The sequence below is a fragment of the Gracilinanus agilis genome, chromosome 4 (assembly GCF_016433145.1).
Source record: "Gracilinanus agilis isolate LMUSP501 chromosome 4, AgileGrace, whole genome shotgun sequence".
Lineage (NCBI taxonomy): Eukaryota > Metazoa > Chordata > Mammalia > Didelphimorphia > Didelphidae > Gracilinanus > Gracilinanus agilis.
The window spans coordinates 61410166-61437512 of record NC_058133.1 but is presented as its reverse complement, the minus strand read 5'-3'; the positions used below and the strand labels follow the sequence as shown (position 1 = coordinate 61437512).

At 37.3% G+C, this 27347-nt stretch overlaps 1 protein-coding gene across 1 annotated transcript; it reads left to right on the top strand.

Moving 5' to 3' along the window:
- Nucleotides 1–933: 933 nt before the first annotated feature.
- Nucleotides 934–26723, top strand: MPC2 (mitochondrial pyruvate carrier 2). Its single transcript, XM_044676220.1, has 5 exons — nucleotides 934–1256; nucleotides 15978–16018; nucleotides 23713–23797; nucleotides 24391–24502; nucleotides 26504–26723. Exons 1-5 carry the CDS (start codon nucleotides 1148–1150, stop codon nucleotides 26547–26549), a joined length of 393 nt encoding a protein of 130 aa, XP_044532155.1. The 5' UTR covers nucleotides 934–1147; the 3' UTR covers nucleotides 26550–26723.
- Nucleotides 26724–27347: the final 624 nt, after the last annotated feature.

Genomic DNA, 27347 nt, shown 5'->3' with positions numbered 1-27347 from the left:
CAGCAGGTGTGGGCAGCAGCCACCCCGAGACATGGCGCGGAGGGAGGCGGGGAGACCCCGGGGTTGGGGGAGGGGTAGAGGAAGGGGAGGGGGGAAGAAGGGAGGGAGGCTGGGGTCGGGGGGCGGGGTGGAGGGATAGAGGGGGTGGGGGGAGGAGGGGGCGTGCACGCGGAGACTCCGCTCCGGCCTGCGCGTGCAGAGTTCGGCTACAGTGCCTGGGCTCCCTCCGCCACGATGCCCAGGTTACGTCCTGCCCGGAGCTCCTCTCATTCTCTCTTCCAGAGAACCGCTGCTGTCTCCTCCCTTAGCCCGCTTCCAGGAGGAGGAGGAGGAGGAGAAGGAGGAGGAGGAGGTGGAGCCGGAGCCGCCCGCCTTCTCCTCCTCCTCCTCCTCCTCCTCCTCTTCTTAGACAGTCCCCACCCAGGCTTTCTCGCGAGATGACTACTGCCCAGCCCGAGCGATAGGGGTCAGAATCCTCCGAGCACATCTCTTGCTTCGCTGCCCTTCTAGCTCAAACCTGAAGCTCTCTATGGAAAAAAGGCGGGGCATGTGGAAGAAGAACCGGTATTTGCTCCTCTCACACAGTTCCATTTTTAAAAACATGGGAAAAAGTCGAGAAGCTCCATATTTAGTTCGGGCATGGGAGCCACGAAGGTCCCATCTTGAAAGCAAATTTAGTCCCAAATCCAGACAGAAAAGAAAGCGGGAAAAGGGCATAACTTCTCTTGCCCTTCTCCAACATGGACTCTGAATCCGGAAGACTGCGCAATGATCGGGTAACCTGCCCTACCCCCCGAAGAGACCAATCGCTGGGGCGGGACTGCGTGACGTTGAGATGTGCCAGTGGCGGTATCCATCCTGGGCGGGGCGATGAGGCCATACTTCTGTGCTTGTTGCCATGACTCCTCCTCCTCCGTCCCCTCGGCCTGCGGGCAAGGGGTGGGCCCGGGGTGGGCCTCGGAGGAGCCTCCGCCCCTTCGGCCTCTTCTCCGCCCTGGGACCCCAGGCGCAGTGGAAGAAGGGCGGCGCAGCTGGACTAGAAGGGCACCCTGGGGAAGTGCTGGAAGCTGGTGACTGAGGCAGAGGAAGGTTACGAACTGCCCTTGGTTGGTTAGGGGAGCTCAAGCACCGCGTTTCGGCTCCAAGAATGGCCGCACACGGAGTCCGCAGCCTACGGGCCACCTACCACCGCTTTCTCGACAAGGTGGAGCTAATGCTGCCGGAAAAACTAAGGCCCCTCTACAATCACCCGGCAGGTAACGGACGCCGGCCACCTTCTCGTCCCCCTGACCCCTCCAAAGAAACTCTACCCCCTCCCTTTCACCTAATCAGTAGCCCCCTAAACTTTCCCCTGATTCCCTCGCCCTGAAAACATCCTGGGTTCGTCCCTCTCTCCAACACTTGGCCCCTTCGTCCGTGACCCCGATCTTCGCTTCCCCCACCCTGCCGGGTCCAGACGCCGCGGGTGCCGGTATGCAGCCTTGACCCTGACCAGGACTGGGGAGGATCGCCACGGGACCCCTCGCGGTCGCCTGTGGTTGCGGCCCAAGTGACGGGCCCCCTGTCCCCTGACGGGCGCTGCCTACGAAAAGCTGCACCCGCGGAGGGCTTCGAGGACTGCTAAGTCGCGAAGTGTTTAAATTACTTGTGCGGCTGTCCTATCAAATCGGGGTCTGGTGTCTGGGGGCCTTATTCTCTTAGCTTGGGAGAAAGCGCAGATAGTGTGCGAAATGCTCTGCAAACCCGAAAAGTACGTCTAGGATGACTCTTTTTATTCTGGAGGAAGCTAGTAGGTAAGAGTGCCGCAGGTAAACCAGAGTTCAAATTCAGCCCCAGACAACTGGCTCGGTGTGTGACCCTGCAAATTATGTAGCTTGCAGTTTCATCAACAGGAAAATGGAAAAAATAATTATAGCACCTACCTTGCAGGGTTGGTATAAGGATCAAATGAGGGGTGATGTTTGTAAAAGAGCTTAGCGCAGGTCCTGGTACATAGTAGGCACCAAATAAGTAGGCTCATTCCTTTCTCTATTGTTTTGAGTTCTGTGCCAGCCTTAAAGATCCTTTAAAACAATCTTTTGAAGAAGTGATCGTGAAATGTGTCTAATATGGGAACTACGTTGATACCAAAATTGTTCCAGGGTCTGATTTCCATTTTTTATGTTGTGCTATGGAAAAAGCAGCACCATGTAGTACTGAACACATCCTATGAACCAGGCAGAACTAGTTTTAAGCCCACTGTGACCAACTTCCCAGTGTTCCCAATCCATTTATTATTTAAGGGGTCTAAGGCTGTTGGAGATATGCACTGGTGGGATAGTTTCCTCACCCGGAGTTAGACCAGTAGTGTTGTTGAATGCAGATTGGCTGAATATTGACTTAGAAAATCACAAATTAATATGTGTGGAAGTGTATTTTACTTTGTGAAACATTTTCCAATTAAATTTTCATCTGATTTTTACTGCACTTGGGACTTTTTCAAGTTTGACTTGAAATCTCTGCCTTATCCCAGTGAAATTACAGGTCTTGACTAAATAAATAAATTACATGAGTCCTAAAGGGAATATATTTTGGTTCAATAATATTTAACAGCTAGTTTTGATGTGGTTAGTTAACAGTTAATCTGGGATCCACTCTGAAACTTTAAATTATAGTTATTCTAGATGGAGAATTTAATTTTGATTTGTCTCCTTTTCAACCCCTTTATCCACTGTAGCTTCAAGGTCAATGGGAAAAACACAGACTATGGAGTAAGAAGGACCAGAGTTAGAATCCTACATATACTACCTGGGTGACCTTTGGGCAAGTCACTCAATCCCTCCCTGTTTCTTCCTCTGTTAAAGTTGAGGGGATTGAACCAAATGGCTTTAGAGGTCTTACTCAACTTAGATCTGTGTGATCTTATTTTCTATCAACAAGTTTGACTATATTCCAAGCTTGCTGTGCATTGTGACTTCTAGGTCATCATTTTGTCCCATTCCAAGAGATGAAGTACAGGTCTACTCTATAATGTAACTTAAGGGAAGCTGACTAGCACTTTTTTACATTTTTGTTTTTTAAATCAAACTAAACTTTTCAGATTTAAAGAATATTCTTTTTCAACTTCTGCTATCTCTATTTTGGAAATATGTTCAAGATCTTATTCTTTCCAGATGAATTTCATTGCATTGGGAAAATGAATTTTATTGATGTTCTTGATTTGGCTCAATATTCTCCATAACAGTCGTTTGCACTTTGTTACTTTAAAATAATGACAATTTCTGGGCATCTGGGTGGCTCAGTGGATGAAGAGCCAGGCCTAGAGACAGGAGGTCCTAGGTTCAAATTTTACCTCAAACATTTCCTAGCTGTGTGACCTGGGCAAGTCATTAAACCCATTGCCTAGCCCTTACAGCATTCTTACCTTGGAACCAATATTCAGTATTGATTCTAAGACAGAAAGGTAAAGGTTAAAAAAAATTTATGACAATTCCAGCAAGTTTATTTCAAGTATGAATGACCAGAATCATACATATGTCAATGAAATAGCTGTGACTAGATCACAGGACTTGGAGACAACCTGGATTTAAGTTCTTATTCCTGTAAATGACCCTTGCTGATTCTGTTTCTTCATCTGTAAAATACTTGAACTACCTGTTTTCTAGAATTGTTGTAACAGTTCTTGTAACTGATTCTTAAATGTGAGATATTGGGATGGGAATGCCCAATGTTTACCTCATAATTTCCCTGTTCCCTCTAACCTGCCCTTCCTGAGAATAACCTATTTATTTCTCTTTAGTGACATTTACATACTGCTTACTAAGAAATATTGTTTTTGGATGTGGGTAAAGGAGAATTCCTTACTTTTAATGCCTCATAAGTTTCATAGTAGACCTTTATATAAATGTTTGATTGAACTTGATTTCCCATTTCTCCATTCTCACTGCCCCCACCATTCTAGTAACATTTCTTATTACTTCATACCTGGGCCAGTGCAAGTTTCCTAATTGTTGTTTCTACCTTTATTCTTGCCCCTCCCCCAGTCTTTGATTCAGTCCCCTCAGTAAATTTTGCACTATCCTTCTAAATTGTGGGTTCTTAAACTTTTTTGTGTCATGGATTCCTTAGGCAGTGATCTCTTAACTCCAGTTTCATGCCCTTTATAACATTTTCTTCATACTATTGTTGTCCATGTAATTTTCCTAATTAGTCAATTTTCTTTGTCTTACTCAAAAGCCTTACATTGATTTCTTTATTGCTTACCAAATAAAATTCACATTTTTTTCATTTCCACAATATTCCTTCAACTCGCCTATCTAGCCTTAATTCACAGCATTCCCAGACTTTGTTCTAGCCAAACTGAACTATTCACCAACCTTTCTTGATTTCTCCAGCTGGGAAGTGATTCCACCCTTAAGTTTCTTAAAGTATTTTATATCCATTATTCCTATGTACTTTTTGTCTAGGCATTGTTATGATTATATATATGCTTTATATTTCCTATCAGACTATGAACATTATTAGACCATCTCATTTTTTCTTTGTATAACCAGTGCCCTAGTGTTCCCAATAAGTATTGTTATGATTAAAAATGATAAAGACTGATAAAATAAGAGAAATTAATATTTTAATAGCCATGGCCTTGTTCGTGAAATATATATAATCACGCTTGACTATCTTTTAAATTTACCACCAGTGCCTATCCTCTCTCTCCTATGCCAGCCAGCCCCTCAGGAAACCAAAGAGGCCTTCTCTAGGCCCTCCTCCGAATTTAAACTGCCCCATACGTGGGGACACTTGACGTCCCACGCCTTAAACCAGAAACTGGAAATCCATTGGAATCATGGGAAATGTAGTCTCATAGTCCCCACGCATCCATAGGAAATTTGTAACATACTTTTAAATGGCATCTCCCCAATTCCAAACATACAATACTTAAACTCTAATATTAAATACATAAATACACACACACAAGAAATAGACAACCATATTGGTGAGAAGGCAATAGTAGCTAAGGAGACTGATAGAGGTGTCTTGAGGGAAGGCAGGCTCTCTAATGTAGCCCCCAGTAGTAAGAGCAAGCCCCAGTAAAATCAGAGCCATCAGCTAGAAATCACAAACATGTATTCTGCTCCCCAGCATGAGGAAAGCAAACTTTTCCCCTCCCCAAATGCTAGATGTCCAGCCAAGAAAATAATACAGGATTTCTGTAAGAAGAACATGTAGTATTGGGTCATACATTGATATGCTGACATGTGATTTATTATCCTCTAGAAAAGACTTTTTAGAGCCACCAAGGCAATCTACATTATTTCCATCTTGTAAATCATTGCCATTCATTGTTCCTGCAAAAGGCTTACCTAATTTCTTAGCCTACATCATTTTCCCTATAAATTGTGCACCCCAAATCAATAAACTTAGTCACTGCCCAGCCCTCCAGAGTCTGTCTGTTGGGCCTGATACTACAAAAAGTGGAGTTTAGGAAGAAGAACATTTTAGGCAGCGGAGCCTCCCACTGTAAAAGAACCAATGAGAAGACTTATATGACTGGATTTCTGTGTGTGAAGGGTGATAATATAAGTAGATCGGAGAGGTAAGAAGGGGCCAAGTTGTGAAGTGTAAATGTGAAACAGAACAGTTTACATTTCATCCCAAAGATTGTAAGAAACCATTGGTTGGTGTTTATTGAACAATGAGGGTGGCATACTCAGATCTGCAATTTAAGAAAATTGCTTTGACATCAGAATGGATGTTGTCTTTTAAAGTAACAACAGGGGCCTGCCCAAATGATTCTTTAGCCAGTCAATGGCATATGATGCCTTCTAATTTCTTCAAACTTTACTAAAGGATTTCTTCATGCCTTGGTAAAGGTTAATAAAAGTATAGATACTTTTTTATTCTTAGACTTTAATACCTTATTATCTTCCTCCCCCTTATAGTTTATAATTTCATAATGTCATCAACTGGACTGGGGGTGGTTGGTAGAAATCATTTGTTAGTAATGTTCTAATCAGTTCTCTACTGCATGAATATATTTTACATATATCATGTATACATTTATATATATATACTTTCCATTCTCCAAATTGATTCCTTTTGTCCATCTTCAGAGGACATAAGTTAAATCATGTAATTAGAAGTATGTTTACTGTGATGTCAAATAGTAAATTCATAAGCACACAATCTTTTAAAGAATAACCCAAATGTCAGGAAAGTATTTGATGGTGTCAGAGTTGCATACTGGGGGAACTAAGATGGTGAAGTAAGGGACACTCAGCTTGACCAAACTCTCTAAATACACAAAAATAGGAAATAAAACTCCTCAAAACAAAGGAAATTAGGAGGAACACTTTTCACTGGACTGAATGGGAAAAATAGCCCAGTGTGTGCTGCTTTAGGGGGGAGCTTGCAGAGCACAAACCTGCCCAAAGTGCTTCCACATTTCTCAGGTAACAAGACAGCAGGTAGAGCAACCCTCCCTGCCAAGAGGCCTGAGGCAGCAAAACTGGCAGAGGGAGAGAGAAGTTCAACAGCAGCCTTATCTGCTTCCACTTAGAACAGGGAACAGCCCTAGGAGCTACCAAACAGCCTTAACAAAACAGCAGATCTGGGAGCAGCATGTCAAGCTACCAAATAGCCTGAGACAATAGGAAAACCAAAAGCAGGGGGAGCAAATCTAGCTGGAAAAAACTGCTCCTATCCTCCCCACAAGAAGCCAGTCTACCCCAGGCCTATTCCAAGCACCAGAGAAGATAACACTGCAAGCTTGAAACAGCACTCCCTCCACTCCAAAAACAGAGCAGAAAGAACCTCAATAGACAAGGTAATGAGAAGTAAAAAAATAACTAGGAAAATCAACAAAAGACAAAAAAAAACAAAAACCCAACCTAATCATGGAAAGTTACTTTAGTGATAGAGAAAATAAAAATAAAATATAAACTCAGAAGATGACAACAGTGGCAAAAGGAAACATATGAAGAAGCTTCAAAGGAAAGTGAGAAAGGATTTCAGGCCCCTGAAAACCTCTTGGAACAACTTGAGAAATTTAAAATCAAATAATAATAAAAGAAACGATAGATTCAGCAGCTTGGAAACTAGAATGGGTCAAATGAAAAGAGGCCCCCTTCTCCTTCCCCCCAAAAAAACCTGAAGAAAACATCTCTCTAAAGACTAGAATGAGCCAAATTGAAAAAGGAGGCCAAAGAATAGTGAAGATAACTACTTAAAGACTAGAATGGGTCAAATGGAAAAAAGAAACAAAAGCTCAAGGAAGAAAGTAGATTCCTAAAATTAGAATTGAGCAAATGGAAGCTAATGACTATAAGGCATCAGGAAATAATAAGACAAAATCAAGAGAAGAAAAAAAATAGAAGAAAATCTGAAATAACCTCACAGGAAAAATAATTTACTTGGAAAATAGATCCAAGAGAGACAATCTAAGAATCCTTGGAAGACCTGAAAGATGTGAGTTGAGACAAAGAGAGAGAGAGATGTTGGCTATTATATTATAAAAAATCATCAGGAAAAACTGCCCTGATATCCTCAAGTGAGGGGGAAATAGAAATTGAAAGAATCCACTGATTACCTTCTGAAAAACACCTTAATATTGTTATAAGGAAATGAGCAAGAGCAAGAACTGTTGAAAGGCAGAAGCAGGAAGATTCCAGAATTTTAGGGAAGTGACAGTATGAGCATCATTTAGATAGATATTTCAATATACATTATCCCTGAGTTTTTATAGCAAAATTCAAAAACTCCCAGACAAAGGAAATTGTATTTAAAACAACCATAAGTAAACAATTCAGATATCATGGAGCTACAGTCAGGATTACACAAAACCTGGCAACTTCTACATTAAAGGACTGGAAGGCATGGACAATATGACATTCTGAAAGGTAAAGGATATATGCCTACAATCAAGAATCACATACCCAACAAAAAGTATAACTGAGCATAACCCTCTAAGAGAAAAAAGTGATATTTAATGAAATAAAGGAGTTACAGGTATTGAGATTCCAGGATTAAAAGAGCCTGGCCGAAAGAGGGGAGGTCCTGGGTCAAATCTAGCCTTAGATACTTCCTAACTGTGCGATCCTGGGCCAAGTCACTTAACCTCCATTGCCTAGCCCTTACCATTCTTCTGCCTTGGAACCAATACACAGTATTAATTCTAAGATGGAAGATAAGGTTGTTGTTGTGTTTTCTTTGTTTTTGCTTTTAAATGAAGGGATGGGAAAGAGGAACACACAGGGAGAAAAGAAAAGGAGGTGAATTATATCACATGAAGCGGTGCCCAGGTCAATACAGTAGATAAGAAGTTGAGTGTAATTGGCAATGATTGAACTTTACTCTCATTGGAATTAGCTGAGTGGGAATAACATCCACACTCAGCCAGCTATAGAAATCTGCCTTACTTTATAGGAAAGTAGGAGGGAAAGGGGAATAAGAGATGGCAGATGGAGATGGAAAAAAAGGAGGGCAAACTGGGGATGGCAGTGGTCCAAATGAAAATATTTGTGCACAGGGAAAAGCTAAAAGGAGAGAGATGGATAAGGAAATAAGGAAAATAATATGGAAGGAAACACACAAATTAGAAATCCTAACTGTGAATGAGATGAACTCACTCATAAAATGGAAAAAGAGAAGAGCTAATTAAAAACCAAAATCCCACAATATGCTTTCTATAAGAGCACATTTGAAGCAGGGAGAAAGATGCACATGGAGTAAAAGTAAAGGACAAGAACAGAATCTGTTATGCTTTAGCCAAAGTCGGAGAAAAAAAAAGCAGGGGTAGCAATCCTAATTCTCAGATCAAGCAAAAGTAAAACTTGATCTAATTGAAAGAGATAAGGAAGGAAATTTCATCTTGATATAAAAGGCACCATAGACAATAAAACAATATCAATTCTAAACATATATACACCAAATGGAGCATAACATCCAAATTCCCAAAGGAGAAGTTACATGAGATACAGGAGGAAAGAGTAAAACTAAATTAAAGAGATAAAAAAAATTTTTTTTTATTTAGATATGATAGACCTCTGGAGAAAACTGAATGGGAATTTAAAATAAGTATACCTTTTTCTCAGTAACTGTACATGGCACTTTAACAAAAACTGACTATAAAATAGGGCACAAAAACCTCACAACCAAATATCAAAAAGCAGAAATATTAAATATATGCTTTTCAGACCCATAATGCAATAGAGACTAACAATTAACCAGAAACCTAAAGAATGAATGGGTCAAAGAACAAATCATAAAAATGATAATTTCATGAGTGGGATGAAGAGACAACATACCAAAATTTATGGGATGTAACCAAAGCTATACGCAGGGAAATTTATCTCTAAATGTTTACATTAGTAAAATAGAGAAAGAACAGACCATTTAATTGGGGATGCAACTAAAAAAAAGTAGAAAAAGGAACAAATTAAAAATCCCCAATTAAACAAAATTGGAGATCCTGAAAGTCAAAGGAGAGAGAAATAGAATTGAAAATTAGAAGATCATTGAACTAATATAAATGTGGAACTGGTTTTATGGGGAGGGAGGAGAGAGGATAGATAAACCATTGGTTAATTTGCCAGCTGTTCCCTTTTCAAGCCTCTTCCCTGCCAGCTATGCTAGCTCCTCTGCCAGACCTGAGATGCTCTGGGGCAACCTTAGTCAGTGCTCGCCTGCTGGCATTTTCCTAGCTTCCTCATCTCACCATGATTCTAGTGCAAAAAATGCCCTTCCTTTCTTGGACCTAAAACTTATATCTCCTGTGATGTCACTTTTCTGAGTCTCTCTGATTTACCAGACTTTATCTCAGTCTTCCAGACATAAGGAGTCACATGGGATAAGAGGCAAGGGTTTTCTGGGTGCCAGGGAGCCAGCAGAGGCTTCTGCTGTCCTACCATAATGTGTATGTATTTCCCTTATACAGATAAGCCTCAGGCCTTCTTCTTAATTCAGTGATAGGATGGGATTCAACTGAAATCCATTTCACTATAGAATGGGCTCTTTTCCATTCAAAATGAAATTTTTAAAAAGGAAAAAGGGATAGAGATTAAATTCTCACAATATAAAAAAAGTGAAATCACAATCAATGAAGAGAAAATTAAAGCTGTTGATTGGGAATTATTTTCCCAACATTATGTCAACAGATCTAACAATCTGAAATAGATGAATATTTACAAAAATATAAACTGCCTAGATTAACAACAGAAGAAATCGAAGCCTTAAACAATGTCATCACAGAAAAAGAAATTGAAAAAATCTTTAAAGAATTCCCAAAGGAAAAAGGCCCCAGGGCTAAATGGGGAGTCACAAATGAATTCTACTCTAATACTACATAAGCTACTTGGAAAAAGGGTAAGAAGAGGTATTCTTCAAAATTCATTTATATCATAATACAAATAAGATACCTAAACCAGGAAGGGCAAAAGCAGAGAAAGAAAACTATAAGTAAGATCAATCTTCCTGATGTTGATGCAAATTTTTTAAATAAAATACTATCAATGAGATTAAAGCATTATATCACAAGGATCACACACCATAACAAGTGGATTTTATACTAGGAATTCAAGGGTGGCTTAATATTGAGGAAACTATCAGCATAATTGACTATCAATTGATCAATCAGTAGCAAAACTAGAAGAAAATATTTGATTATCTCAATAGGTACGGGAAAAATCTTTGACAAAATCCAACACCCATTCCTTATAAAAACATTAGAAAATGTTGGAATAAAAGTTTTCCTTAAAGTGATAAAGCCATCAGCAAGCATTATCTGTAATGGGGATAAACTAGAATCTTTCCCAATATGATCAAAGGTGAACAAGGGTGCCTATTTTCACCCCTACTATTTAATATTATACTTGAAATGCTAGCTATAACAATAAGAGCAGAAAATGAAATTGAAGGAATTAGAATAGGCAATGAGAAAACTATCATGCTTTGCAGATGATATGATAGAGAACTGTAGTGAATCAAACAAAACTAATAGAAACAATTAACTTTAGCAAAGTTGCAAACCATAATATAAACCCACATATAAACCAGCATTTCTGTTTACCACAAAAAAGTTTAATAGCAAGAGATAGAAAAGAAAATTATTTTTAAAATAACTAGCCAATATAAAATGCCTAGAATACTTGCCAAAATAGACCCAGCAAGTATATGAACACAACATTTTTCACATAAGTCAGACCTAAACAATTGGAAAAATACTAATTGCTCATTAATAGGTTATGCCAATTTAACACAAATGACAGTCCTGCCTAAATTTACCTATTCAATGTCATGCTGATCAAATTACCTAAAAATTATTTTCTAAAACTAGAAATAACAATAGAATTCATCTGTAAGAACAAAAGGTTAAAAATTAATAGGAATTAATGAAAAATTATGAAGGGGGGGCAGCTAGATGGCTCAGTGGATTGAGAGCCAGGCATAAAGAGGGGGTAATTCTAGATTCTAGATTCAAATTTGGCCTCAGACACTTCCTAGCTATGTGACCCTGGGCAAACCCCCATTGCTTAGCCTTTACCACTATTCTGCCTTGGAACCAATGCACAGTATTGATTCTAAGATGGAAGGTGAGGGTTGAAAAATAAAAATAAAAAAATATGAAGGATTCCTAACTGTACCAGATCTCAAACTATATACCATAAAGCAATAATCATCAAAACAATCTGGTACACTATAGTAAGAAATAGAGTAATGGATTAATAGAATAGTTTTAAGAAATCAACACAGTAGTTTAATAAATTGAAAGATCCAAGTTTTGGGAGGAAGAACACACTATTTTTTAAAAACTACTGGGGAAACTGGAAAACTATTGCAGAAACTAGGCATAGACCAACATCTCCCACACACCAAGTCAAAATAGAGATTCATATACCATAAACACATTAGGGGAACATGGAAATATTTATCTGTCAGACTTACCAAGGAAGAATTTATGACCAAACAAGATAATAGAAAACATCATGAAAAATGAAATGGGTAATTTTGATTACACTAAATTCAAAAAGTTTTCTGTATAAACATAACCAGTATAACCATTAGAAGGGGAAACAACAAATTGGGAGGGGGAAGGGAACATTTTATAGCAAGTGTCTAACAAAGGCCTCATTTCTTCAAATATATAGATAACTGACTCAAATTTATAAGAATACAAAACATTCCCTAACTAATAAATGGTCAAAGGACATGGACAGGCAGTTCTTGAAGGATAGAACTTTTTATAATCATAGGAAGAAATGCACTAAATCACTATTGATTAGAGAAATGCAATTGAAAACAACTTTGAGACACCCCTCACACCTATCAGAGTAGCTAATATGACCAAAAAGGAAAATGATAAACGTTGGTCTTCTTTCATGGCATAAGAAATATGGAAGAATGTATTGCATGACAATACTGGTATAACCAATTAGTTGACCTTATTTTTTGTATGGATTGTTGTAATAGCTTCATAAATAATCTGTTTCTAGTGTTTCTCCTTTCCAAATTCAACCAATTGCCAGTATAATCTTCCCATAGTTCATGTCTGGCCACATTAACTCTGTTAAAAAAACCCACATTGCTTCTCCATTGCTTGTAGGATAAAATATAAACTTGTAGAATTTAAGACTCTCCAGCACCTAGGGCAGTTACTAGTCCTTAATTAATATTAAATGATATTCAGATGTGTCAGGTTAAATGCAACAAATGTGGCAAAAAGAGTGGTAAGTGTTCTGCCAATACTTCTTTTAAAATAAAGAGTATAATATGTTCCTGGTAGAAATAACTTATCTGCTAAATTTGGGGAAAGAATTTAAGAAATATTATTCTGTCAGGCCTATGATCAGTCTCTTCCATTATTCTTTCTGACACAAACCTCAAGACTAATGACATCTGCTTTGTAGGTTTCATCTATAATTTTATCTAAAACCTTTTTGATCATCCTACATTATTTTCAGCCTGTGCTACCCACCTCTTTGGGTCACAAGTGTTTATTACCCATTGTATAAAAACAAAACAAAACAACACCCCTGTAAGCTTTACCTAATAACCTGAATTTGATTGAACAAGCCTTGAATCATACCACATCCATCTGAATCTGTTATTTTTGGTCTTCAGTCATATCCTTGATAAGGCTTTCTTTTCTCTACAAAAAGCCTTGGTTGCTGTAGTCTGTCCTCATGGAAGTGGCTTTACTCTCAATTCATTTCAATTCCTCTCAGACTTTTTCCCATTCTTCTCTGGGTGTAGTAACCAGAATTTGCAATATTTTCACTGAAAAAAGTAGTTAGAAAAATATTTTCTTTATTTCAAAGGCCGGTATGGTGGTGTTGTACCCCAGCTATCCTTGTCTCACTCAGTAACCACTCAGTAACTATGTGTTTGCTACTGTTACATAATTTCTAACCACAGGAATGCAATTAAGAGAAACTGAGTCTCCAAGGCATAAGGAAATAGGTTTATTCAGAGAGTGCTGGTCTCCCAATAAAGCCAGACTTCTAGTCAAGACCAAAAGATCCTGAGCATTGTGAGAGACCTTCCTATATACGCTAAAGATTACCACAATTTATATACCAAGTTAAAAATAATCCAAGACAGTGATAAAAAGAGAGAGATGTGAATTGGTTGAAGTAACCAGGAATTGCTTCTCATTGGTAGAAGTCACTTGGTGATGATTTGAAAGTCACTGATAGACAAAGGAAGAGCGGGGAGCCCGAACCTTACTTTCTAAGCCTGATTAAGTTAAGGATGATTTATACTAAGATGACTAGGGTCAGGGTAAGGAAGGTGCCAGTCCCCTAAGTGGGGCAAAAGCCTGATGATGTATACAAGGGTGTATACAAACGTGAAGGGATGTCACCACGCTTTTAACTAAGACAAAAGCCTCTAGGCTAATGAAAACCCATTCACAAGTTCAAGACCATAATTGCTGAGGATAGTGCATGATAGAGCAATTTTGAGGCTAAGGCTAAAACTGAGGCCTGTGCTAACTATATTCAAGCAATTATTTTACTTTAAAACTTATACTAAAATAATCACAAAGGCTTACTAACATCATCACTTATGTTAACATTAGTTACCTATTTTAGAATTACAATTTATAACAATTACAATTTACAACACTACTACTAACATTAAAATCTAATCTTCATATAAGGGGATAGGGGATTATTCTCTCACACAACTGTGTCTACTTTTCTACTTCTGACTCATTCATTCTGGCAGTTATGACCCCTGAACAATCAGTTCACTTAACTGGTCAGTGCCCTAGGCAAATTAAGGAGATAAGTTGCCCAGAAGATGCCTGCATGCCTGCCTGGCAGAGAATTCCTTTATATCAATGAGATCATAAATCAGTCCTTACTCCTAATGCCAACTGGTTGCTAAGCCTACACTTACATTTTTCACTTTATTCAACTTCTGATTGATATGGTGCCCTATACAAGTAAACAAGTCATTCAGTCTTATATATTCCTTTTATTTCTTAAGGAATATATCTGTTTGATTTGAAATATATACATATGCAAAATAGCAAATATTATGTGTTATACTAAATATGCCAAATAAATTTAAATCCTAATTGATGAAGTTCCTCTAATTTTTCTTTCTGTACTTCAGGAAATTAAAAGATGGGTATTATATGTTATCAGTTGTGCTTTTTCTTCAGGAATCAACCATCTTTTGTCAGGCTATAAATTAATTTCAGGTAAATTGATATAATGCACATTGACCTTTTTAAATGTAAAATTTTACTTCTAGAAAATTGTGGCAGATTACTTTGCCTAATTCTGCAACTTGCAATTTCTTGCTAAACTAATATGTGCTATCAGAGTGATGGTGAACCTTTTAGAGACTGAATGCCCAAACTGCAACCCTCACGCTGCTTGTGAGCCTTACCCCAGACAAAAGAGGGAGGAAGCACTCCCATTGGGCTGCTGGGTAGAGGGGCAGGTGATGGGAGAAATGTCCTCCGGCACATGGAGAGGGGGAGGGAGACAGCACCCCCCCCCACATGTGTGTCATAGGTTTGCCAACATGGTGCTATCATATTAATATAATACTGCAAAAGGAGTAGTACTAAGCAAAGGATATCATGCATATGTTTTTTTAACCCAAGATTACCTCCATTGTACTATGGTTAACCTTTAAAAATTTAAGAGAAGGGGGCAGCTGGGTAGCTCAGTGGAGTGAGAGTCAGGCCTAGAGACAGGAGGTCCTAGGTTCAAACCCGGCCTCAGCCACTTCCCAGCTGTGTGACCCTGGGCAAGTCACTTGACCCCCATTGCCCACCCTTACCAATCTTCCACCTATGAGACAATACACCGAAGTACAAGAGTTAAAAAAAAAAAAATTTAAAATTTAAGAGAACAAATGGCTGGAGGAGTGGGGAGGTGGAGTGTGGAGTGAGGAAGATACAGAGAGAAGTGTCTAAGCAATGTAAAAAAAAAAGTTCAGTAAATATATTTTTTTAATTTATGAGAAGTAAATGATTGACTTTTAATAGAAAATAGGAATAATAGGAAAACCTAATATTGACATTCAAGTGATGAGTATATAACATCTATAATAGCTCTAAACACTTATTTGTATAAGATTTATAGAGAAGCAGCCTGATGTAGCACTAAAAGCAAAGGTCTTGAAGACAAAAGGCGTCAGTCACTGGCTCTATGACCTTAGAAAAGTTGCCTTCCTAATCTGAACTTTATTTTCTTTGTGTGTAAAAATTGGATCATATTTCTTTTACTACTTTCCTCAATGGGTTATAGTAAGGAAAATATTGGTAAAAATTTCAAGAACTATGGAAATTATTATAGATAGTGAAGTAGGGGGGAAAGGAAATATAGCTTGTAATTCTTAAGTTGGTGATAAATTTTAAGAGTTATTAGATTTACAACTTTCTGACTTTGGTCTTTGGATATGCATATATGGCATATGTATGATTAGGTATAGTGTGTGTTTTATGTACAATGTTGATTTTCATATCTTGTTTTTCCCTTTTCTAGGTCCTAAAACTGTGTTTTTCTGGGCACCAATTATGAAATGGGTGAGTTTGACTTTGGGCAAATAAGAAATGCTTGGATGCTAAAGCCTTATTTTTTAAGAACAGAGTAGCTTATCATAATCAAATGACTTTATGAATTAAACATATATTCTTTGTATGCTTTAAAATTTCTTTATAGCAAACATTCTCATTATCATGCTCAGGTATGTGAAACTTTAAAGGGTTTTTGAGGATATTGGTGGCATCAAGAAATAATAAAACTTCAGATTTTCTGATTCTAGTCCCATGTTCTGAGGACCACACTACTTAACTAATTTAATTTAAATTTAAAAACTTTCTGGAGGGCAGCTAGGGATCTCAGTAGATTGAGAAACAGGCCTAGAGGCTGGAGGTCCTGGGTTCAAATCTGGCCTCAGATACTTCCCAGCTATGTGATCCTGGGCAAGTCACTTAACATCCCCATTGCCTAGCTCTTACTACTCTTCTGCCTTGGAATCTAATACACAGTATTGATTCTAAGACAGAAGGTAAAGGTTATAAAAATTTTAAAAAATATCATTTGCCTAGAAATCAAGCCCCTGGGAAGGGATAAGATCACAGAGGGGAAGGAGACAGAGAAAAGTTAGAAGAGAGAAAGACCTGGACAGAGGCTAGGGTAAACCCACATAATGAGCAAAAGAACATAGATGGTTTAGACAGGAGGAGATAGCCTTGTCATAAAAAACCAGGGGACAAGAGTATGGTCATCAGTATTAAATAACAGAATCAAAGTCCTGAAAGATTAAGAGATTGTTGGTGACTTTGGAGAGAGCAATTTCAATTGAGGACCAAATTGATAAAGGATGTACCTTGAGTATGAGAGAGGAAAAAGTAGAAATAATGAAAATAAATCTATATACAGTTTTTTCTAAAAATTTCTAAGAAATATGAAAACTTGAAAAAACTTAAGAACTATGAAAAGTTATTTTAAAAGCCTTTTTTAAAGGCTAGAGATACTGATGAAAAACACATTATATATCATATACCTTTTGTATACCTGAGTATACATATAGACCTGTGATTTGCATTGCAAAACAATTCATATTTTCAAGAATTTTTTTCCTTTTAAATTAGAAATGTGTATAAAAATTTGGAGCTACTACCATATAGTATTATGGCAGTGGCACAGTAGATGGAGCCCTGAATCCAGCTGGAGTCTGAAACATGAGGGCATAAATTCACCCTGAAGTATTTACTAGCTGCTTGATCCTAGGAAGTAAGTTTTACTCTGGCTACCTCTGAGATTCGTCATTTATAAAATGGAAATAATAGCACCTACCTCCCAAGATTGTTGTGACAGTGAAGCAAGATAATATTTATAAAGCATTTTTGCAAACCATAAAGTGCTTTTATAAAAATGCTAGCTACTATTAATATGTTCTTTTCCTACCAAATAATGCATCTAAAAAGGAAGGAAACCTATAAGAACTACTTCTCTAACCCTACTCTAATGTCTTCTCATGGTACTGAAGTACCATGAAAAATGGTCACCAGGTTGGCTGCAAGACAATGAAATTTTTGATCATAGTGATTCTTGAAGACCAGCGACCAGCTTTAAGGTTATGAAGTTGTTGCTATCTTCATTGTCAGAAGCAGCACCCTGTAAGATTTAAATTAATGTCCAAAACTCCAAGTATTAATTTTATAAAGTTTATTAATAATCACTTGAAGTAGAAGAAATAAAAACCTAATTATCTAACAAAAATAACACGTGAGTAAATTCTCCTGCCACACACCTCACACAACCTCCACAAAACACGATCGGGGGAGAGAAAAAAAGGCAGGTCTACACAAAACTTACATGCTCCCTATGTCAGCATGTAATGTGAGAAGGAAAGTAGGATGCTAGGAATTGAAGTCCAGGGGAGCAGGCTCTAATTACACAATTCCCCCCTGTGATTCCCATGGGAAATGAGCAAGTAGACATCTCCCATATTTACATGCCTAGTTTCCCTATGGAATCAGAACACATAACCAACTTATATCTCTAAAGATCTTCAAGTAGAGGTACATACAATATTGTACTTTCTAAGGGGAAATTACAATAATTTGGGCATAAGAGGGAAATAAAAGAGAAAGAGAACAAAACCAATGATTGCTAGGTGCACTGACAAAAAAGCAGTCCCCTTTGGCATAAGAGTTACATTCAAAATAAATGCATTCAACCCCCCACAGTTCAGTATCACTACATCCCAAAGTTCATTCTGTATCTTTTGGTACAATGTGAAGTTTCTGCAGGCATCTCCATGGCACCTTCTCCAAACAGTTCACTTTCTTATTCAGGGAGGGTAGCAAGTTTTTTATCCTAAAATTACTCTCAAACAAGAAAAAATTTTATATATCTAGAATTATATGACAATAATACAATCTCCCCCCGAGGAGGGTGTTGACAAACACACATATCACCCTCGGATACATGGTTGAGTTATGAGGTATATGAATCAATTGTTAAAAGGAAGTAAAAAACAAAACAAAAAATAGAAGAAGAAAAAAACAAAATTAAATAGTATATAAAAATTCGGAGTGAGCAAGAATAAACCCATAACAGGTCCTAGAATCAAGGGCTAATAAAGTGATTTATAGTCCTACAAGCCTATAGGAGCATTGCAGCAATATGCACTTACCTAATCAGTAGCCAGAGTTATAGAAAATTGCCACACTATGAAAAACAGAAAAGGGACTAGATTTTAGCAGCAAATGGGAAATATCATCCCCTGGTCTGACTTTACCTTCATTCTCAGGGATAGGGAAACCAAAGTGGCCCCTAGACTGAGGTACTTTGTCTGAATCTGGCATGGGGAAATCCTGCATCTGACATTGTCAAACAGCCACTTCCTCAAACCCCAAAACAAGTCCTCTGTCTTGGCACAGATTCTAATCAAATCTCATCAAGATTGGTTGTTTTCCTTCACCTTGTGCTTCTTGGCACTGTTTAATGGCTCTTTTGTAATCCCTTCTGGAGTCAGACACAATCATTAATCAAAGTACCATAATATTTAACAATCAATAGCAGGTTTCCATAGTCTAAAGCTTTTGGGTATGCATAGATATTGGGGCTAATGGATATTGTAACTTATATTGTTGCAAAATTAAAAAAAAAACATTAATACTGGTAACGTGCTTCAAGTACAAAAAATGAGAGAAAAGAGAAAACTCAGATACTCTATTGCACCTACAAGGAAAAACAATAAAATTTTTTAAAAATTAAAAATGTATAGTTCACACACTGTGTCACCCAAGGAGAGGCAGAATACAAAGGTTTCTCACCCAAAAATGAGATCCATTTCTTTTTTAACTTGGCCATGATCCTCAGTGTGAGTATATACAAATTTTTTTATCAGGTAACAGCTTTATAAAAAACAGTAGTAGAACTGCTAATGCACATTCAAAGAAGTACAAAAGCCCCCCAAATCATAAGAGCACATTTAATGACAATAGCAAACAAACTCACTATCATTAGGATTCACATGAGTCTCTATAGCCACTGAAGCTCATGGATACTAGTCACAAGTTTTCCAGATCTAGCCAGTCTTTCAACCTTGGCTGAGATATTTTTAACAAAGTCTTTTACTGCCATCATTCCAAAATATGGCAGGAGAGCCCAGGAAAAAACAACAACAACAAAACCTCTGTACTGCTGATGAAAACCTTTTGGGTCTAAAACATCACAAAGAATCTAGATCATTCTGGTGGAAGGGTGTAGTAAGCTGAAGAGTTACAAATCTAAAAATCATCCAGAAGCCACAAGGCTCCATGGGAAATGCTCCCTCTCGAGAACTATCCAGAAGTACCACACTCCTTAGAAAAATCTTCCCACCTCCTGGATGAGACTATAACAGCCATAAAAGGCATGTCTTTATATGTCTCATCCATTACATTTTTATAAATGTGGGAGGTGGGGAATACAATAGTGCTATTCACTTCAACTACTTTAAAAAGGATCCTTACTTTTTGTTACAAATAACTCAAAGGTAGGCAAATGATTAGTCAGAGGTAGTGGTGCTACCAGATATCTAAAAATCATTTCTGAAAACCATTTAAAATCAATTAAAATTTTTAGGTCATTAAATTCCCCAAAGGTTGTATACAGGTTGTGACCAGTTTGATGGAGTCTATCCATCATCATCTATGTGACAATTAACAAAGGCAAAAAGGAACAAAAGGACATTTAGACAACATGTGACCTTGATGGATCTGGTGACAAACCCAACATCCATAAGGACCTATGGTTTTGCCATGGAAAAGGGTTTGTCCAAGTTGACTATGGGCTTTTACAATGGTATTTTCTTCAGTCCAGTCATAGGGGGAGGTACAAGTAAAGACAATATAATAGCACATACAGCTCATGGCCAAAACACAATAACAGAATATATTAGATTAGATCAATATATGAAATTAACAAAATTAAATCTTAAAACAATCAGCAGATATAATATGTATGACATGATATAGGCACTGAATTCAAGAGTCCTTTTCTCCAATTCTGATAGCTGCGTTACAGAGACTTCTTTACTATTTGGAGGGGAACAGACTGAAATGGTTAGCAATGGAGTCTGAAATGCTAAAAATTCACCTCTAGACTCTTTAAGGTTCCTTCCCCTTCTCCTCCCCAGTATCATCATACATCTAGATTCCTTTGGTCACACCTCTGGGGTTCCCCATACCCACACTGGGCATAGTGTAGATAAACCCCATATTGGGTATGTTGCAGAGACTGACCAGGCCAAAATGGGCAAGGAGGTGTAGGGAGATAAATCTCCCCACTGAATCTCAGGTTTACTCAAGCTAATCGCAAGGACAAGTGCACCCAGGAACAGTAGTAAGAAAAGATACCCCAAAACTTAGAGCTGTGTGAGCTCTGTAATAATGCTCTTCTGGAATGGGAGCTGTTTGAAATAGGCAGGAAACTGGGCCTTGGTTGCAAATCTACTTCCTGTCTCTGTAGGTGGTGCCTACCCCCTATTATGTACTGGCTAGGAGTAAAGTGAAGAGGTTTAGGAGTTTTCTTCCTTCCCCTCCCCCTAGGGAACATGTGCTACCAAGGGAGAGTGCTGGGGTACTAGCTGAGGGGCGCCTAGAACCCTGGTACTTTAGACACATGGCAATTTAGGAAAGGCCTTAAAAAGAGAGCAAACTTCTAGGAGTTAAGGCTAAACTTTCTCAATTTAGCCCAGTAATTAATACCTTCTAATAAAAAAAAAAAACTGAGCTGAAATTATTGACTTCCTCCAACACTTTGGGATTCTGGACTGCGAGATGGTAGCTGGGGGGGGAGGGGAGGGGAGCAGGCTTGCTTCCCCCAGGTGGTGAAAGGAGTCAGGAGGGTTAGAGGCTAATTTGTTGCTTAAAAAAAAAAAAAAAAAAAAACACCCAGGCTTCCAAGGCAGCAGCAAGCACTCAGCTGTTAGGCAAGGTAAGGCAAGGGGGGAGGGGAGGATTATACTTTATCAGCCCTGTGGAAAATGGCTCGCAAGGACCCCCAACCAAGTGTGCTCAAGAGAAGGAAAGGACCCCTAGGCAGTGTCTGGTCAAACGCGGAAGACAGCATATAGCAGCTGTACCAGCTGGAGGAGCACGAGTAGCAACAGCAGAGGCTTTTAAAACTAACCTGTCTTTTTGTCTAAAAAATTGCTCTCCTACCTTAGAGGTGGAAAGGGTCCTAAACTCCCATCTGGGTTGCCAAAAATGTAAGATTTAAATTAATGTCCAAAACTCCGAGTATTAATTTTATAAAGTTTATTAATAATCACTTTAAATAGAAGGAATAAAAACCTAATTATCTAACAAAAATAAGACCACATGAATAGATTCTCCTGCCACTCACCTCATATACCACCTCCACAAAACTGATCAGGGAAGGGAGAGGCACATAAACACATAATAAATGTTTGTCCACGATGGGTAAAACTACTTTCATATACACACTGTACTATTTGATATTGTGGTATCAGATCTTCAGAATCATGCTCATACTATAATTACTTACTGAAATTTAGACCTACATGCAATCATGTTGAATCCAAGCAAAGAATAAAGAGGAATAAACTCCTTTGTCCTTATCCAAAGTGTGGGCCATTTGATATATGAATAGAGGAAATTTATAAACTTGCTAAGAAGGAAAATAATAAGCAATATGAGAGCATTCCCAGTTTGTTGCCACCATCCCCTTGAAAAGAAGCAGAAAGAATGAAAAATAATACCGTATTTCATACTCAATCCCAAGGCGATCACACAGATATTCTATTTTCTTTTGTTGTTTCATAATTTGTCCAGTTTGCCTTTTTAAAAGCTGTCTTGGGGCAGGAGAGCAGTTCAGTGGCGCAGTAAATAGAGAGCCAGGCTTGCAATTGGGAGGATCTAGGTTCAAATATGGCCCCAGACACTTCCTGGTTGAGTGACACTGGATAAGTTACTTAGTCCTTTTTGCCTAGTCCTTGCCCTTCTGACCTAAGGTTATTACTCAGATAGAAAGAGTTAAAAAAATTTTTTTTAATAAAAGTTGTGTTGTTTCTAAATTCTTAGGTATTTTTGTTGATTACATTTTAAATCATTTAAAAAGCCATTCTACTAACCTCTGTACAACACAAGTCCCAATATAAACCTCCTTTTGCCTTCTCTTTACCTATAATCTGATCCTGTTCTGACATTGTAGGAGAAGTAGAGCAAGGGAAAGGAAAAAAAAGAAACAGGAAAATGAAATTTTAAGAAGTAGAGAGGAAGAGTAAGGTAAATTACAGGATTGGGATCAAGGTAAATAAAAGTTGGAATTTGTCACCAGAGACTTTTTTTTTAATTAAAGAAAAAATTTTTTTAAAGACCCTTACCTTCCAACTTCGAATCAGTACTGTATTTTGGTTCTAAGACAGAACTGCAGTAAGGGCTAGGCATTGGGGGTTAAGTAACTTACCTAGGGTCACACAGCTAGGAAGAAGTATCCAAGGCCACATTTGAACCCAGGACCTCCCATCTCTAGGCCCAGCTCTCAACCCACTGAGCTACTTAGCTTCTCTCACCAAAGAGGTCTAATTATATTTTCATACTTCATATTGAAACTGGCTAAGCAGTCTTTTCTTGTATTGCTGTGATTAATTCAAAATAATTACTTGGTTAAAATTTATGTCCTTTTCTAAAATGTGTTTTTATAGATAATTTTTATTATTTGGATAAATTTGATTGTTTACCATACCTAAGAACATTCACAGGAAATGTTTAATAGAATTTATCAGGAAACTCAAAGATTAAAAATAAATAGCTTTTTTAAAGTACAGACTTCAAATTCTAAAGCAACTTGTCTCTAGAAATATAATCAAGACCAACCTGACTATCTTTTCTGAATTGAGGCTATTAATATTTCCTATAGTTGTGATAATTGCATGAATAAAACAATGTTAAAAGTAGAGAATCTATTTGGAGAAGTGGCCATGTGCTTTGATACTCAAGTAATACAATAAAAATATATTTAAATATGTTTGTTATTCTAGAATAAAACTTTTTTGTTATTGTTTTTGAAAATGCCCTCAGTTTTATAATACAGGAAAAGTAAAACATACTTAAATATATTTTTATTGTATTGCTTCAGTTTTTAAAAAACAATAATCTAGAAAGAAACAAAAGAGAGAAAGACATTCATATCATTCATCTCAAAGCAATTTTCCTATCACTTGCTAATATTGGGTTATGGTTTTTGTGTTTTCCAGGGCTTGGTATGTGCTGGATTGGCTGACATGGCTAGGCCTGCAGAAAAACTCAGCACAGCACAGTCTGCTGTATTGATGGCTACAGGTGAGTATTTCTAATCTTCCATTATGATATTCATTTTTATTTTAAATGTCCTTATTAACAAAAAGTAATAGAGTGTATTGTAGAGAGTCAGCCATGGGGCTCAGTAAGATCTGTTCTCTTGACAATTAATTAGTTAGGTGATACAACTAAGTTATTTACTTCTCATTGTTCCTCGGACAGTCCTCCAGGACTATCCAATTGCAGATAGTTTGTGACTCTGCATTGTAGTAAAAGGGAAATTTGAACATCATGAGGGTCCCTACAACAAAAATTACAGATTTGGACCAAAAAAAGTATTTAACTGTGTTTGAGTGTTTTCTTTATCTTCAAATGAATCAAATATCTTTTTAAAAGGTGGAGAAGGGCATAAAGTTTCCCTTTTCTGTGTAGAAAAAAATTATTTTGTATCACATTGGATATGAACATCTTAATGACAACTAAGATTGGGGGGAGGAAAACATGGCATCACATCATCCCATTTTTGTGGTCTTTAAATTTCTTACTACTTAACACAAAATTGAATAATTAAAAGATAGCAGTGCAACAATAGTTAAGCTTTCCCCCCATGATTTGCTTCTTTTTTGTTTTAACAGGGTTGATTTGGTCAAGATACTCTCTTGTTATTATTCCTAAAAACTGGAGTCTATTTGCTGTTAATTTTTTTGTTGGTGCTGCAGGAGGCTCTCAGCTCTTCCGTATATGGAGGTATGCCTGTTAATATAAGATAAATACTCCCAAAAAAAGTCTTATGTTGTGATCAATGTTATTTAATATAAAAGATGCATCTATATCCCCAGTAATATTTCCCCAAGAAATATTTTAAAGTAACTGTTATTGGCACATTACAACTATGTGCCAATATTGTAATTTTATGAATGTGATTTTCTTGTGGGCCAATTTAACTTTATAATGTTTAAATAGGCATTTGTATATCTCAGGAAAATAGCCAAAGGGCAATAAACGTCTAAAAGAAGAGACTTCATAGGTTATATAATCAAAGTTATAGAAATTAGAATTGGAATAAATTTGTTCAAACACATCCTTCTAATGTTAGTCCCTACTAATACCAAATTGTTTTTGCAGTATCTGCTGAACTTTCACACTAATTTAAAGTCATCAAGTAATGATCATTCTGTTTTCTGAGAAAACCCAGTTCAATAAATATATATTAAGTGCTTGCTACATGCTGGGGCAACTAAGACATAGTGATTACTTAGTAAATGTTTATCAAATTGAAATTTCCCAGAAAACAGAATGAAAAAAGACAGTTCCAAATAAAAAAAGTGATCTAGAGAAAAGTACCTGAAAATATATTAGGAAACCTAGGTTCTAGTTCTAGCTCTATAGCCTACTGAATATATGACTTTCAATAGGTTATTTAATTTTTCCTTAATATGATAGCATGTGCAAATTTTTTGATTTCCATTATCAGTTTGACACCACACAAGCTAGTCTTTGACAAAATGACAATTAAATGTGGGTTGTGATTACTGCTTTTGTTGGAATGTTTCATGAAGGGAAGATATTTTGTAATCCTTTATTTAGTGGTTCTATAATTTATTAATGGGCAGTTAATACTCCCCTAATATATCGTGAGGACTCTGGCTTTGCTTATCCCATAGTATTTGTCCAAGTTACACAATAAAGCCATTATTGTCTCAGCTTTTTCTGCAGCTGAAGGTTTTAGAATGAAAGCAGCTAAGGAGGATGGGGAATGTTATATAGCATCATATTTACTTCCATTGCATTCCATATGTGGTATGTTTGATTTAGGTCCAGGGGCCTTCATCTAATTTAGGAAAATGCTTATTTTATACTTCTATAATTTCTTACCTGTCTCAGAAGCTATACAATTTTGAGCTTTTGGGATTCTGTGAAGATTCTTACAAAATGTCTTTGTAGGTAACAGGTTATATGAAATACATTCTGTTCTTAAACATGCATGGTGATTGAAGAAAACTGATGCCAATTTTTTTAAAATCACATAACCTTTAAATTCTATCACTCTCCCTTTGCTTCCTTGAGTAATTTGCTATCATGTTGTCAGAATTTTATTCTTCAGAGGTTCCTATTCTTATTCATCAGTCTTCTCTTTTAATGTCTTTGGCCAATTTGATGAACGTTTGAACTGCCATAGTATCTGTCTGTATCTTTCCTTTAATCTTTTTGAATTCTGCTTTCTCAAAATCATAGATAAATGGTAATGCCAGGTATTCTTCACTCCAACAAATGTACTAGCTCCCAAGGTTCCTGTTGTTCTATTTCTTCAACTAAATTTGCTTGTTAGTTGGAATTAAGCTCAATTATAGATCTTCTGAGTCATTCCCTCTGACTTATGAGAAATGGCTAATTTCAATTGTTTTCTATATTTCCATTTTATTGATATATATATATACATTTATGATGGAAAAATTAAGATTAAAGGCATTTTGGTATAAGAAACTAAGACTAGAGTTAGAATTTCCATGTGCAGCATAGAATTAAAACTTCTTAGCACTTGAAATTTCCTTTTATCATCTGCATAAACCAAATAGACGAATCACTGGTATGGCTTTACTATCTGCTTTTTCTTGCCTAGAAAGACTTGGGAAGCTGGAAACTAGACTAGTTTCCTGGGTGAAAAAACAGAACGGCTTTCCTGTTTCCTCATCAAAGAGAACTGATGTTTACTGTATCATCTGACAGGTCTTGTGTTTTTGTTTGCAGGTATCAACGAGAACTAAAAAGTAAAGGACTTCAAAAGGACTCTTGATCTGTTGAACAAAACCAGAAGCAATTACCACCACCAAAGGGACCTAGTTTGATTAATTTTATTTGGTTTTCAAAGAGATAATGCTAACAATGTTAATGTTCTGCAAGATGAGTCTGAAACAGTAGCCATATAATGAGCACCTTGACAACTGAAAATAAAATACACTTTTAGTAATGGTTTTTTCTGTGTCGAGTATGATTTAGTTAAGGGGCTTGCTGATGACATTTAGTGTATAAAATTTGTCTACTTTATATATGGCCAGTCACATTTACCTCTTACCCGTTGGGCTGCCTGTATAAAACACTTTTAGTTAGTAAACTAGGGCTAAATTGTATTTGCATAAGAGCAGCTTATGAGGTGGATTGGGCAGAAGGGAGAGTAAAATTTATCACACACCTATACCCTCAGCACTGGTTAATCAGAACTAATGGTAATTGACAGAACATTTCATTTGAATGAAGGAATAAAGCATTATTTATTAAGCACTATATTCAAAACACTGTGCTAATCCCTGAGAATACAAATAGAAAAGAAAAACAGTCCCTTGTATTCTAATGGGGGCAATAACACAAATTTGCTGCCAAAGAGTGGTGGCAAGAACTTTCTTTTCTAAGTCTTCAGTAGATGCTATGTCAACTAAGGTGTTGCATCCCAAGATAACAGCTTTCAGCAGTAGGCTAGAATTTCTAAGATAAACAGTAAGGGCAAGGCAATTGGGGTTTAGTGACTAGTCCAGGGTCACACAGTTAGGATGTGTCTTCTCAGGTTAGTACCTCCCATCTTTTTAATGCCTACTAC

What these genes read in the sequence shown, in the direction of transcription:
- MPC2 (XM_044676220.1), top strand. Translation starts at nt 1,148, where the DNA reads ATGGCCGCACACGGAGTCCGCAGCCTACGGGCCACCTACCACCGCTTT. An exon ending in TGCTGTATTGATGGCTACAG is followed by an intron (nt 23,798 to 24,390) that starts GTGAGTATTTCT and finishes TTGTTTTAACAG; the next exon opens with GGTTGATTTGGTCAAGATAC. An exon ending in CAGCTCTTCCGTATATGGAG is followed by an intron (nt 24,503 to 26,503) that starts GTATGCCTGTTA and finishes TTTTGTTTGCAG; the next exon opens with GTATCAACGAGAACTAAAAA.